The sequence below is a fragment of the Falco naumanni genome, chromosome 8 (genome assembly GCF_017639655.2).
Source record: "Falco naumanni isolate bFalNau1 chromosome 8, bFalNau1.pat, whole genome shotgun sequence".
NCBI lineage: Eukaryota > Metazoa > Chordata > Aves > Falconiformes > Falconidae > Falco > Falco naumanni.
This window is the reverse complement of record NC_054061.1, coordinates 57,372,280-57,384,824: the sequence shown is the minus strand read 5'-3', so window position 1 is coordinate 57,384,824 and position 12,545 is coordinate 57,372,280. Positions and strand designations below refer to the sequence as shown.

Genomic DNA, 12,545 nt, shown 5'->3' with positions numbered 1-12,545 from the left:
ACTTTGCTGCTTATTTGAATGGTGAATCTGTTTGTATCTTTTAGCTGTGAACCTCTGTGATATGAAGGTTTTCTTAATTGTTCGTGAAGTGCCTGAGATTTTGCTTCCAAAAATAAATTTATAGGAGTAATAACATCTTTTGTTTTATCCTATATAAAGTAATGGTCTGTCTCAGAGAAACTTAGTAAAACTTTCATGCAATCTCACCATGCTTTCCTTTCAAGTCTTATATAAAAACACTTGGGAAAAACAACAAGTAATATGCATAGAGATTAAAAAGGTTGGTGAATGAGACAGACAACTTGTGATTTGGGTGTTGTGTGTTTGAATGCTCATATGCAGTATGAAAATGTGGTTGGGGAGTTAACGGTACTGGATGTTGGGGCAGCTGTGTAATGGAGCAAACCTGCCCCATCCTTCCTTCGACTGCTGCGTCAATACTATGGACTCATGCCCATAACTATTGACAACTTTGTATTACATTTTTCACTCGGGCAAATTGTGGTCTTCCACTTGAATTATATCTATGCTCGATAATTATTGGCTGAATCACTAATTCATAAAAGAGGAATTGATGCACACAACAGTGAGCACTGTTTCTGTGCAGCCATAGACTGTGTGCCGCAGCTTCTGGTGCAGGCAGGACCTGTGTGTAATACAAGCTACTGACTTGCTGGGTGATTAATAGCAAGAAACCGGTATAGGATAGTGAATCTTCAAGTTTAATGATTTCCATTGTATGTTTACTATTTCCATTGTGCATAGATTGGAATATTCTGGTTTGTAATGAGAGGGGGTTGTAGCAGACGGGTAACGTGCACTGTGGCTGTGAGTGTTTGTTCTGTTATGGCTTTCCTGTCAAAACAAGTTTCTCTAGTTCTCGGACTGGGTGTCAGGCATTGGAAGGTGAGGGCTCTCTGTGGTAAAGATCATATTTCCATTGAACTTCAGGGAAGGCTGGAGCTAAAGAACAAGCCAGGCAGTGCCTTAAATGGGACAATGTCAAAGAAGTAAAACTGCAAGTTTAATCTGCTTTAAAATGTCAAGAGTTAACTTTTTGGGGCATTCTTAAGTTTGCAGTTGAAATCCCTTCAGCTGGCCCTTTTGGACTCCAAATTAGTGGTGAGAATCCCAGAATGTGACAGCTCAATCTCCAGAAGTGAACACAGCTAAATTCAGCTGCTATCACCTCCTTTCTCTAGGTCTTATTCATGTCCCTTATCTGTTAGCAATTTATCAGAGCTGTAACGTAACATGAAACACATGTTAGCTTGCTTAGAGACCGTTTCCCATCCACGCTATGAAAATTATTGAACTTGGGAGAGATTTATAATGTGCTAGACAGTCAAAACCTGTCCTGAGCTTGCCCAAACGTGCATCATCTCAGTACCTTGGCTGCCTCTGTGAAAGGCAGTTAAGAAACTGGACTTTACAAAAGTCATGCGACTGTACTGTGAGAAGGTGACTATGTGGAGCAATATTGTAGCCGGGGTACAACTGTGTAGCCAGGTCCCTGAACTGAATGTGGTTTCCTTTACTACTGTATTCTGGGATGTGATCTATCAGAAATCAGTGGCATGAAGGGAGTCTGTTGTCTTTGATGTGGTGATCAACAGGGATTTCCATGCTAGGAGCTGCTGGTAGGAGTGCACCATTGAGAGTCCTAACCTGAAGTGTTTGGTGACATTCTAAATAGCCTCAAACCTTTTTTCAATATTATCTTTAGAGTGGACCTAAACAGCCCTTCTGCTTGTGAGTCACCACGCCGAGACCCCTTAGTGCCCAGAAAACTGTTCAACCACGTATTCATGATTAAACCACAGGAAAAAATTATGTATTTCTGGGAACAAAAGCCCTTCTACCAGCCACTTCTGAAGGATGCGGACAAACTTCCATTTTTCTTGTAGTAATTGATTCCCATTATTAAGCTTAATTTGGAGTGTTTCTTCCTAGCCAATGCTGAGCTATTGCAGGCTTCAAGATGATTCAAATCTGAAAACAAACTTGTATTCCTGGAAGTTTGTCTTTTTCTAGCCATGTAAATTGGTGTAATAAAATACACTGTTTTCCCGACAAGCTTTAAATCTCAATGTATGGGGTACTCGGTGAACTTGTCAGGCTTTGGGAGAGCCTGTCTGTCACTGCAGACGTTTGATAGACTAGGCTTGCAAAATTGTGGATGCCTTTAAGATTTCCCTAATGATCCGTAGGTACAAAAATGGAATTTGCTAGTGACAAAACTCAGTCCTCCAGACACAGTTCTGTTTATGGAGGGACTTTGAAGTATATTGTTTAGAGTATGGAAACTGGATAGGAATAACAGAAACTTAGAATCTCTGTGTGAAAACAAAAAAACCCCAACAAAACAAACCTGAAAAAAACAAACAAAAACCCATCACGAAACCTAAAAGCTTGGATTAGAAAATTTGCACTGAAATAGGGTCCTACCCTTCAAACAGGGGAAAAACCAGCTTGGGCTGAACTTGCTGTGCACTAAACTAATGAAAAATTAGTAACTGCCAAACAGTATTTTAAACTCTTCTCCCAACTTCCACTTTTATTATTTGCTCTCTGGGGTAGCCTGTATCTGTACTGCCTACGCTTTCAGGAACTGAGATGTACCCGGGGTGTGAATTTAAAGTCAGTTCTGAGGATAACCAGACAATAAGCATGGATTTTAAACAGTAGGAATCAATAGGATGATTTAAATACTTGCCAAATCTTGAAGCGTAGTCAGGCCTAGGAATAAGAATGATTTTTTGGTAAACTTTGCAGAAAGGTTTAAGATTAGCATCGAAGGGACGGTTGGTAGTTCCCACCAGCAGCACTCTGTCCTGCGCTTTCAAAGCCTTAAGGAATTTGGGGAGGATCTTTTCCAGGTGTTTCAGGTTCATCTTCAGGGTGTACATGTAAATATAAGAGGAAAGAGTTGTTACTGATGCTGACAGTTTAGAGTTAACGAGGTGAAGTTGTAGATGTGCTATATACAACAGGTTTTTGTGCTTTTTTTAGTAGTCTAGTTGCATTTAGTATGCTCATCCCAAGTAGAATGCCTCTGTCTTCTGAAAGTCAGGCAAACACTCAATTTCTGCTTATCTATTTGCGAGTTTGTGCTACTGCCTTTCTATATTGAATTTGCTGGTACTGTTATTGAAAAGCAGGAAGGAAACAACTCATGTAAAGAAGGAAATCCTGATTTCCAGTTCAAGGAGAAATATTGCTTGGACCTGTGCACCTGATGAACCTTAACAGACAGAAAAATTGCCAGGGTATGTAACCTAGCCTGGAATCCTCCCAGCTCTTGGAGGTTATGGTCTACCAACTCCTACCCATGTGAATGTGTAAATGTGAAACATATACTCCCTAATTTTTGCTATGATTTCTAGCTTGTTGAGGCTTTAACCTGAGAACGCAAGCTCTTTGAACTCAAGGTTCACTTCTTTGCAATGATTTACTATTTGACTTTTAACAACCACTAGTTACAGAACAGATGAGTATTGAGCAAAGCCTGTTATTGTATAGCTATATTTGATAATGTTCAAGTGAATATTGGTTGGAGAAGCTTAATCAAATTGCTGTAGTGTCACTCTACTATTAATAAAGCTATAAGTGAACAGCTAGGTTAGGATAGCATATCGGAGAAGTCCAATGACTTGAAAGCCTCTTTTCAGAAATGATTGAAGCTTAACGTTCAAGCTGCTGACACCCACTCACTTGAAAACTTTACTCTCCAGATCAACTCGTGATTTATTTTTTTACTACACAGTAAGCAGCTCCCTGAAACTTGAGCTTTGATTTCAGATTGGCTTTCCTTAATGTCAATAAAAAAGAAACTGCCCCACAGACCTTCTCAGCTAAAAAGGTTTGTTATTATAAACACCTGTGAATCTACATTGCACGTACAATCTTTGTGATCCAATCTCTGTTGTCTGCAGTAGCAGGCAGCTGGCAGAAAGGAGACAAAGCTCTGCTTTTTGGAGGGAAAGCTACAGAGGAGGGAAAATTGGGAAATTGATAAGAAATCCCTAAAGTCTCTGCGTAGAGTCACACAGTTATTCTTCTAGCTGAACTTGTCTTAATTGTGATATGTTTGTTTTCTTATTCTTCTCATGGTCATACTAGGCATCTTCCTAAGTTTGCCAGTTGCTTAATGATAATGAGCTGAGTATGTCTTAGCATTAGGGCATAGGTCCCACTTCGGAGCATGGGCATGTTGCCTGCCAGGACGATAACCCCGGCTCATTTTGTTGCTCTTGTATGAACTATTTCTGTGGCCATGACACAATGCCAGCTGCCATCTTTTCATCTCCTCCTTGTTGTGCCGATGCACCCAATGCTCCCAGGAGAGCAGGATGCCTGTACTCGCTCCCAAAGAATGTGCCTTGTGAGTATAGTAGGTACGCCCTGGAACAAAGGAGAAGTCTTGGCTTTTTTCTTGCTCAGAAAGAAAGGATATTGCTCTGTCAACGCCCAAACACTGCCGTCTGAGGGCACAACCTCAAATTACAAGCTCTTATCCAAACTTTGCCATTCCCTTGCTGGGAAGCTTTTGGTAATGAGCTTTGCTTCTCTGATGATTAAACAGGTTGCTGTTACATAGCTGCTTTGAAAGGTTTAGCCAATCTTGCCACCTTTGCTCTGCCAGGGAGGTCTGATCACAGCAATGACAGAGATACGGATTTACTTTAACATTTTATGCTGACTGAATTACTCTGTGATTTATGTATCTGTTGCTTCTCATAGGCTTCATGCTTTCCTTCTCTTCATGTATGTTGGAAGGAAGTATAAATGTTCTCCAATGTTTTGAGACTTCAATACTGCTAGAAAAGTGAGAGCTATCAAATTATTTTAGTTTTGGGGGAATGTAGAGGAATCCCATCTCACTGAAATGACTGATAGAAGATATAATTGCTTCAGGTGACACATGGTGTTTTCTGGGCCTGTGGTATGTTTTTTGCTGGAAAAACTGATTATCAGGAGATGCAGAGAGCTGTTAAAACAATTGTTTCACCTTTTACTTGTGAAAGTAAGTCCTAATTTATCCCTAGCATTTAGAACATTTTTTTTTTGGGTGACAAATTATATTCATGGATTCCCACTGATCCACTTGTTGGTTCCAACAAGTGTTCATTGCTCAGCTTGTAGGAATCTTAATTTCAAAATGTTAAATGACTGAACTGGTATCAGAGACGAGCTAAACACTCCACTCATGGTAAGCCTACTAAACCAGACTGGCATTTACATGTAGCAGCTCCTGTTATGCTTGTGAAACTAATGTGTGTGCATTTTGGGGATGTGTCCTGAAAGATAATAATATCTCTTCCACTTGGAAAGAAATGTGCCAGTAGCAAGAAGGGCTGCTGAAGAGGCAGCCTAGGATTTCGGCCATCGTGTGGACTTGGGCTGGAGAGAAGCGGAGTGAATGGTGAAGGTGACCTCGACCTCTTTAACGAGGAGGAGCTGAACTGCTCACGTGTCGTCCTTGGCAACTAGGTTTATACCACAATGTATTTGCTATTTGACTGCTTTGCATCCTTTGGGAAGGACTGGAGAAAGACTACTTTTCTAGTGGGTATTTGAAGAAGTTAAGGCTTATTTTGTATTAGGTTCTCAGTTACAGTGCTGGAAATGTTGCATAGGGATGAGCAGAGTTATTTCCCCTTGCTTCTGAGTGTAGCTCATCTCCAAAATTCTAGTGCTCCCAAGAAAGGCTCCCCAGACTGCTTCCAGTTACCACTGCCTGTCCCGCCTGTTTCATGCTCTCTGGCTCAAAATACTGGCTATGCTGTGAACTATCTTGGATGTGTGTGATGTCAAGCCTGGGGCCATCCGCTCCCACCAAGAACACGAGACCTTTTGTTAATACCTGCAGGTCTTGGGATGCAATAACGGGGGCAGAGCTGATACCTCTGACTTTGCTGTGGGAAGGATAAGAAATTTTTCCACACTGGTGGTCATCAAAGCAAAGATTGTCAGTACTCCAGGCAATCTTTGGCCCCTAGTCTTAATTTTAATCCCCATCTGCACTCGCTGTCAAGGTTTGAGCCCAAGAGAAAGGTTCCCTGTTGGTGTGGAGGCTACTGGAGCTCACCAGTCACTGCACACCCATGAGCTCACACAGCCCTCGCAGAGGTAACAGCCTCCTCCAAGGTGATGTTCCCCGAACCTTCCAAAACACAGGCTTGTGGCCACCCCACAGTCTAAACGCACAGGACTTGCCTTAAGAAAAAAAGGTTTACTTTTTCACATGGAGCTCTAAAAGTAAAACATTTTGCAAGCAACATGAATCTAATCAGGATTTCGGGTGAGCTCTGCTCTGCTGCAGTGGTTGAGTTTCTGTGTCTGTTGGGCAGTGTTTTAATTTTCTTTCTAGTAGGGAAGCTACGTGAGAGAGGCAGGAATGGAAGCAATGGCAATAGGGCTCCTGGGAGCCCAAAGAAAATAATCAGTAAACATAACTATTTAACATAGGCTCTTTGTTTTCACAGTGGAAATTTATCCTTGTTACTTTATTGTTCACTTTGGCTCCATCCAATTTCTCAAATTAATAGAGCTGAACAATTTAAGCTCATCTTAACTTTTAGTTTCTTGTCTCCTGTTTTGAAATTCTCCATTTTTCTCTTCTACTTTTCAGTGCACTGATGAGCAGTGACTGGACTATTTTTAAATAAAGCAAGTATAGGTGTAGGAGAGAAACGTGAGCTCTTGGGGGCTCTTAAGAAGTCACAAGACTCCCTTAAAAGAAAAAAATGTTTGTGAGACAAGCTATTATCAAGCAAGCTTTGGCAGGTCTGGTCATACTGGTATGTGCTAAGCTAAGAAATACACTTGTTCCTTTGTGTCTGTTGTAATGTAACAGGAGAAATTACTCGCATGGAAATAAAAAGAGAAGCTACTCACCTCTTCTTCAGCCTTCGGCACTGCTTTAGAAAATATTTTTTCTGTGTCTTCAATCCACACAACTGAAGGCTGCAATTGCTTAGCCACCTAAGAGAAAATGGGGGAGAGAAGGCAAGTAGTTGATTAAAATGGCTATAATTTCATACCTGGGAGCCTGTAATTATGCTTTTGAATCCACATTTCAGCATTTAAAATTAGCCTGGCTGCTTTTTTTTTTTCCAGAACTGTTCAGCACTTGTAGATAGCACTGGCTTTTTTCAGCAGCCTTGGCAAATCAAACTGTTTCTAGTCAGCAATCTAATGTTAAGAACCCAACCCAAATGGGATCGTTTTGACTGCTACGCTTATCTTTCCTTTCTCAACCCAAATTCAGCGGCAGTTCTGCAGAAGGAAGCCTGGACTTGGAGCTCTGTGGCAATGGACAGACCACCGGCAGCCTGGGACTGGCTGCCCTTGCCTGTGGGATCCCTCGCTGGTTTTCTGAGGGCGACACAGATGGGGAGACAGGCAAGACACGGCTGGTGCATGAGAAGCGAGGGTGCTAATGGTGAAGCAAAACAGGCTGATATGCATTCAGGCTTGCAAAATAGCATTTAATTTGCAGTTAGCCCAAGAATTAAAACAGAACCTGTTAATTTGAAGAGGGGGGTGTGTGTGTGACCGTACAAATGGGCTTTCCGGCTCAAAGTCAGAGGCACTATACCTCAGGTTCACAGCAGGATGGCAGCAATGCTACAGGCTTTTTCACATCTTGCGCTCTCCCTATTGCTATAGAAACGCCAGTGGTTTAGACATTCCACTGCCAAATTTTGATCACTTTCCAGTGGCTCTTGGAGCCGTGCTAGTTTGCTCAGCAACAAAAGTGATGGCTCGAGGAGTCAATGGGTAATGAGAGGGAGAGACAGCGTTCTTCTGTCCTGTTTGGGTTTTTTTTCCCCAAGTTGAAACTGCAGCTTCCAGAAAGGAAGCTTATAAAATCGATAGTTTCTATATATCACAAGCCCAGTGTCTGATTGACAGCCAGTGCAGGAATAAGTCATGAACATCTTTCTTCAAAGCGCTGCAGTTCATTTTAATGGACACGTTTCAAAAGCACTAAGCGTGTGTGTCTGTACAGTAAAAATGGATTGAATATAGGGGAAAAGAATAGTAGATGACGGCTGTTACACTCGTTTGCTGTGCTGCTGATGGGGTGAAGTGGAAACAATGCCATCTTTGGCATGTGACGCTTTATTTGTGGTAACTCGTCAGTCCTATAATATGTCAAGTGGTACCTCCAAGTTCAGAACAGTTTCATTGAGGAAAGCTGAGACCTTTTTCCCTTTGGAAGGCAGGAACTTGAATATTTAGCATGAATAATTAAGACTGAAAAAATAAAAACATATTGTGAAAGAGAATGTGTAAGTCCTGCAGAAACTGATGCATGGACCTAGCAGTTATGTGAATGTTTGTCTGCCCGTACAACTTAAGAGGAACTTGAGTCCAGCAGTGTATTGAGTACACAACCTGGAATGAAAGAACAGATTAAAATTGTACAGCAATGACTTCTGCCATTATAAGACCAGATGCTTTTTTAAATCTATCCTCCTATTTATCTGTGTTCATAGGTATGTTTGGCATATTCCTAAGCCTGCACATGCTCTGCAAGGTATGTTTGAGAGGGTAAGCTTGGGGCTTTCATTGGACTGAGCTGTGCAGCAGCCTTGAACTCTGGCATTTTCTGCTGAGTAATGTGCTAGCCAAGGGCTCAGGCACCTGCAGAAAATGCAAGTCAGGCGTGGTGATTTGCACTTGCAGGTGAATTCAGTTAGCTCCTGGATGCTTGTAAACAGGCTTGGAGACAAATAGTGAAAGAAGTGTAATGTGGTAGCATGGTCACATAGCAGAGATGGGATAACTGACGTTCTTTGTAAAATTAAGACTTAAAGAAAAAAATAGGTCTAGTTTATGTTGCTAAAAAATCTACAGCTTCTTAAAGAACTGCATTTGCATTTCATGCACCTGTCACAATCTACTATGCCGTGTGGAAGCTCTGACTCGGAGAGCCTTACAGAACTCGGCACTGCTAATGAATGGGTTATTGGCTGGGGCTTTCTGATGGTGCCTTTACCTTCTGAAACATAACCATTTTTTCTTTTTTGCTCCTGCTCTGTGTGCCTGGAGAGGCTATCAGGAGGGAGATGAGGCAGTGGGAGACGGTTCCCCTTGAAGCCTGCATTTCCTCCCCTTCCCCAGTGAAGTTTGGGCTGGTGGCATGTTCTCTGCTCAAGTTTACAGACTGTGCACACACGTTACCCCCCAGTAGGCTCTATCACTGTGCAATCTGCTGTTATTGTGGTGCTTTCTCCCCACTTTGCTCGTGTTTATGACCCTGTTAATGTCTCGGCTGCTGACATCCTCTAATGCGCGTGCTAATGTTAATGTAAAGAGGTGCTGTGCCTTTGCTTCCCAAGGAGAGCAGTCTCCTCCTGGTATTTTTGCTCTGTGCATGTAGTGCAGCTGTGTGATGTCTGGGGAGCTGCGTAGCTGTTCTGCAATGTGTTCTCCATACCTGTGTGTCTGATGCTGTGGTGTGATGTGACAGGGGGATAAGGGTGGGGGAGGTTACAGAGGCTGTAAAAGCTGTTGGCAATGGTTGAACTCCGCTTGTGTACTTCAAAGCGAGCCATGTTGTCCTTTCAGTGGGGCCGCCGCAGTCGGGGAGGTGCAGATCTTCCCCGTTTGGCTCGGAGGTGACTGCTGTGGTTAGCAGCCCTCTGAAATGCAGCCTTAAGTTTTAAATTGGACTATACTTTCATTTTAACTCTTAAGGAAGAATTCTCGATGTTGTCACACCTCTCATCTTTTTTTGTCCCCATTCTTTCCCCCACTGAGTAAGTGGAAATAACAATGAATAACCTCACTCCTGGCTCCTTCTTAAAGAGAGACTTTGCTTTCTGGTTTGAGGCAAACATCTAAATGTATAAAGTGACCTGCATATCTTTTTCTGGTGTTGATACACATGAATATGACCAAATTCAACACACTGTGTTTGGGCTTGGCGGTTCCTTTTTTTTTGAGATGGATCAGACACCCAGAATCCATTGGCATCTAATTTAAATTGTTGGCAGATACGTAGCAGACTGTATATCCCCCGTGAAAGTGCTTCATTTGAATTATCCATGGACAGTTTGAATCCATGGATAATTAAATGCACTGTACATAATTAATTTGTAATTGAAATTTTATTAGCTTTGCTGCATTTAACAATTTGTTGGAGCTGCCAGCAGATGGCTCCTTAACCCTTCTAATACCGCACCCAGACAGCAGCCACCTACACTTGGAAACTGCTCTGATCATAGAAGCGATAGTTTAGGTTGGAAAGGACCTTAAAGACCATCCAGTCCCACCCCCCCGCCACGGGCAGGGCCACCTTCCACCAGCCCAGGTTGCTCACAGCCCCATCCAGCCTGGCCTTGAGCACTGCCAGGGATGGGGCAGCCACAGCTGCTCTGGGCAGCCTGGGCCAGCGTCTTGCCGCTAGTAAAGCAAAACGATGGGTCACGGAGGCTTGATTTGCTCTTCAGGAAAATCATTATTAAAAAAACACCACCTTCTCGTCCTGCTGTCTGTCAACATTCATCAAAGATCAAACAGAGCTTCTGAAAGCCTTGGGTTAAACTCTGGCTCTGGAGTTTGGAAAGTGTGACAGTTAAATTGCTGCACTTGAGAGACTTGATTCTTGCAGGGCACATGCACAAGGCTCCTTCAGACTCAAAGACTTTGGTGGATTTTTTTTTTTTTTAAAGGCCCAAGATTAAGATTTTCTGGAAGCTTGAGTTGTTGCTGAAAACTGCTTGATACTCTGTAGTTTATATTTGCAGAAATGCTTCAAAGCAGCTAAAGGAGCAAGATGCTGAATAGGCCTTATCTGTGGGAGCCTCACTGGGCAAATATTCCAGTGGCACGGTGATCGTGTATTTTGGTTTGTTAGACACAAAACTGATATAAAACTATATATATGTATAACTATAAATACTGTCTTCCAACAGGATGCATTTAATTTTTTGACACTAGAGGAACACAAGGTAAAGCTGCCTTGTCACAGAAGTAACCCTGTATATTTGAGCATTGGTGGCATTTAGCACTTCAAAGGTCTAGGCTTCTAGCAGGCTGAACTGTACCAAGAGAAAAATAATTGCTCTGGGATGCCTGGGAGAAAGGCTGTCTGTACTGTTCCCAAACTTTCAACTGTAATGAAGAGTTTTGTGTGGCAGGGAGATGCTAAATACACAGAGTTCTGTCAGTGTGCTAGGGTAAGCTGTACCTGGTTCTTCAGACTGCCAGAGAAATGACTTTTCTGAAGGGACAGTGCAGCAGTGGGTGTGAATATCATGAACCTGATTCGGTGGAAAAAAACTGGCAGGCTTCAAAATCACGTTGTCTCTAAACGCCGGGTTTATATACATCCTGTTCCTTTTTTGGCATAATGCTTTTATGGTCACCTCTGACTTGCTAAACAGCGTAACCAAACAGCCTGATAGCAGTCCCCTAACAGTGAGGTGTTGAAATATTTCTGCAGCTTGCAGCTCTTGCTCGGTACAGATGGCTGCACAGCAGCACACTGAGCCGTTCATACCCGTACGTGACTCCTCTGCTGGTATTTCCTCCTGGCCACCTCTCTCCCAACCTTTTAGCCTGGTCAGTGTTGCACTAATAACATTCTCCCATGTGTGGCTTTTCGTACAATGTGCTTTCTGTGTGCTGCTGCGGCCCTGGTAAAGGACCCAACAGGGGCTGTCTCACTCTGGTAGTGATTAACTTGATGGCTGCCTTATGGTTGCTAATGGAAGGCCAGTGCTTGTCATTTTTATTGCCTTGGAGTTAAGCCTTGTGAGCTACCTGCATTTTTACACTTCTGCTTCGCAGAGTCATGAATTCTACCTTCTCTCCTCAATCCTTTCCGGATATGTTTGTTTTTATTTTTTTTCCTGTGCATTCTTTGCATCTTTTATACAAGCTGTTGCACTGCAGCAGTGTTTTGTGCCTTGATGGGAATGTTAGAGAGCCAAGCCATCGGTTGGTACGAGCTGGCGGAGAGCTCCACTGAGTTCAGGCTGGCTCTGTACATGGAAAATGTGGCTTAGACAAAACATTACAGCATGTTCTAGTTCATGCTTGAAGGATGAGTTTGGTTTTGGGGACTGCTGGGAAATGCTTCTATATTGGAGACAGATCCTCTTTTTTTTCGTTCCAAAGTGCAGCTGACCTGGCAGGCTTTGCTGTGCCTTTATGGAGAACACAAGTACTTGAGCTTTTGGTGTTTGCAGCTTCTTTCAATGGCTTTCCTATTTGATATTAATCTATCATACATTTCCTTTGAATAGCAGATTGAAATGTTGGTGTTTTCATGTTCTGGTATGAGAAGTTATTTCCTCCACATGATATGTAAAATGCCTGCTTTGAGGAATATGCAAGCCTCATGTTAGATCAGGGCTGGTATGTCTCTCACAAGTCTCCTCCCCAAAATAAAAGAACTTGGCTTTTCCATCTGAAATAAATTAGGGTTTCATTTTTCCCAGTGCTATTCACTTGTTTAGGGTGTCTCCCATGAAACAACTGCCAGCAGCCAACACTCAGTTATGGATCAAAAGTTTCCTGACGGT

The 12,545-nt window shown here is 42.6% G+C and overlaps 1 protein-coding gene across 1 annotated transcript in view; it reads right to left on the bottom strand.

Annotated features, from left to right (window-relative positions):
• Nucleotides 1-12,545, bottom strand: part of IQCA1 (IQ motif containing with AAA domain 1) — a 111,637-nt gene that overhangs the window by 5,792 nt on the left and 93,300 nt on the right. The window contains exons 16-17 of the mRNA XM_040605217.1: nt 6,901-6,987; nt 2,717-2,894 (exon numbers count right to left, since the gene is read on the bottom strand). Of these exons, the coding sequence (XP_040461151.1) occupies nt 2,717-2,894; nt 6,901-6,987 (265 nt within the window). The remainder of the gene's footprint in view (nt 1-2,716; nt 2,895-6,900; nt 6,988-12,545) is intronic.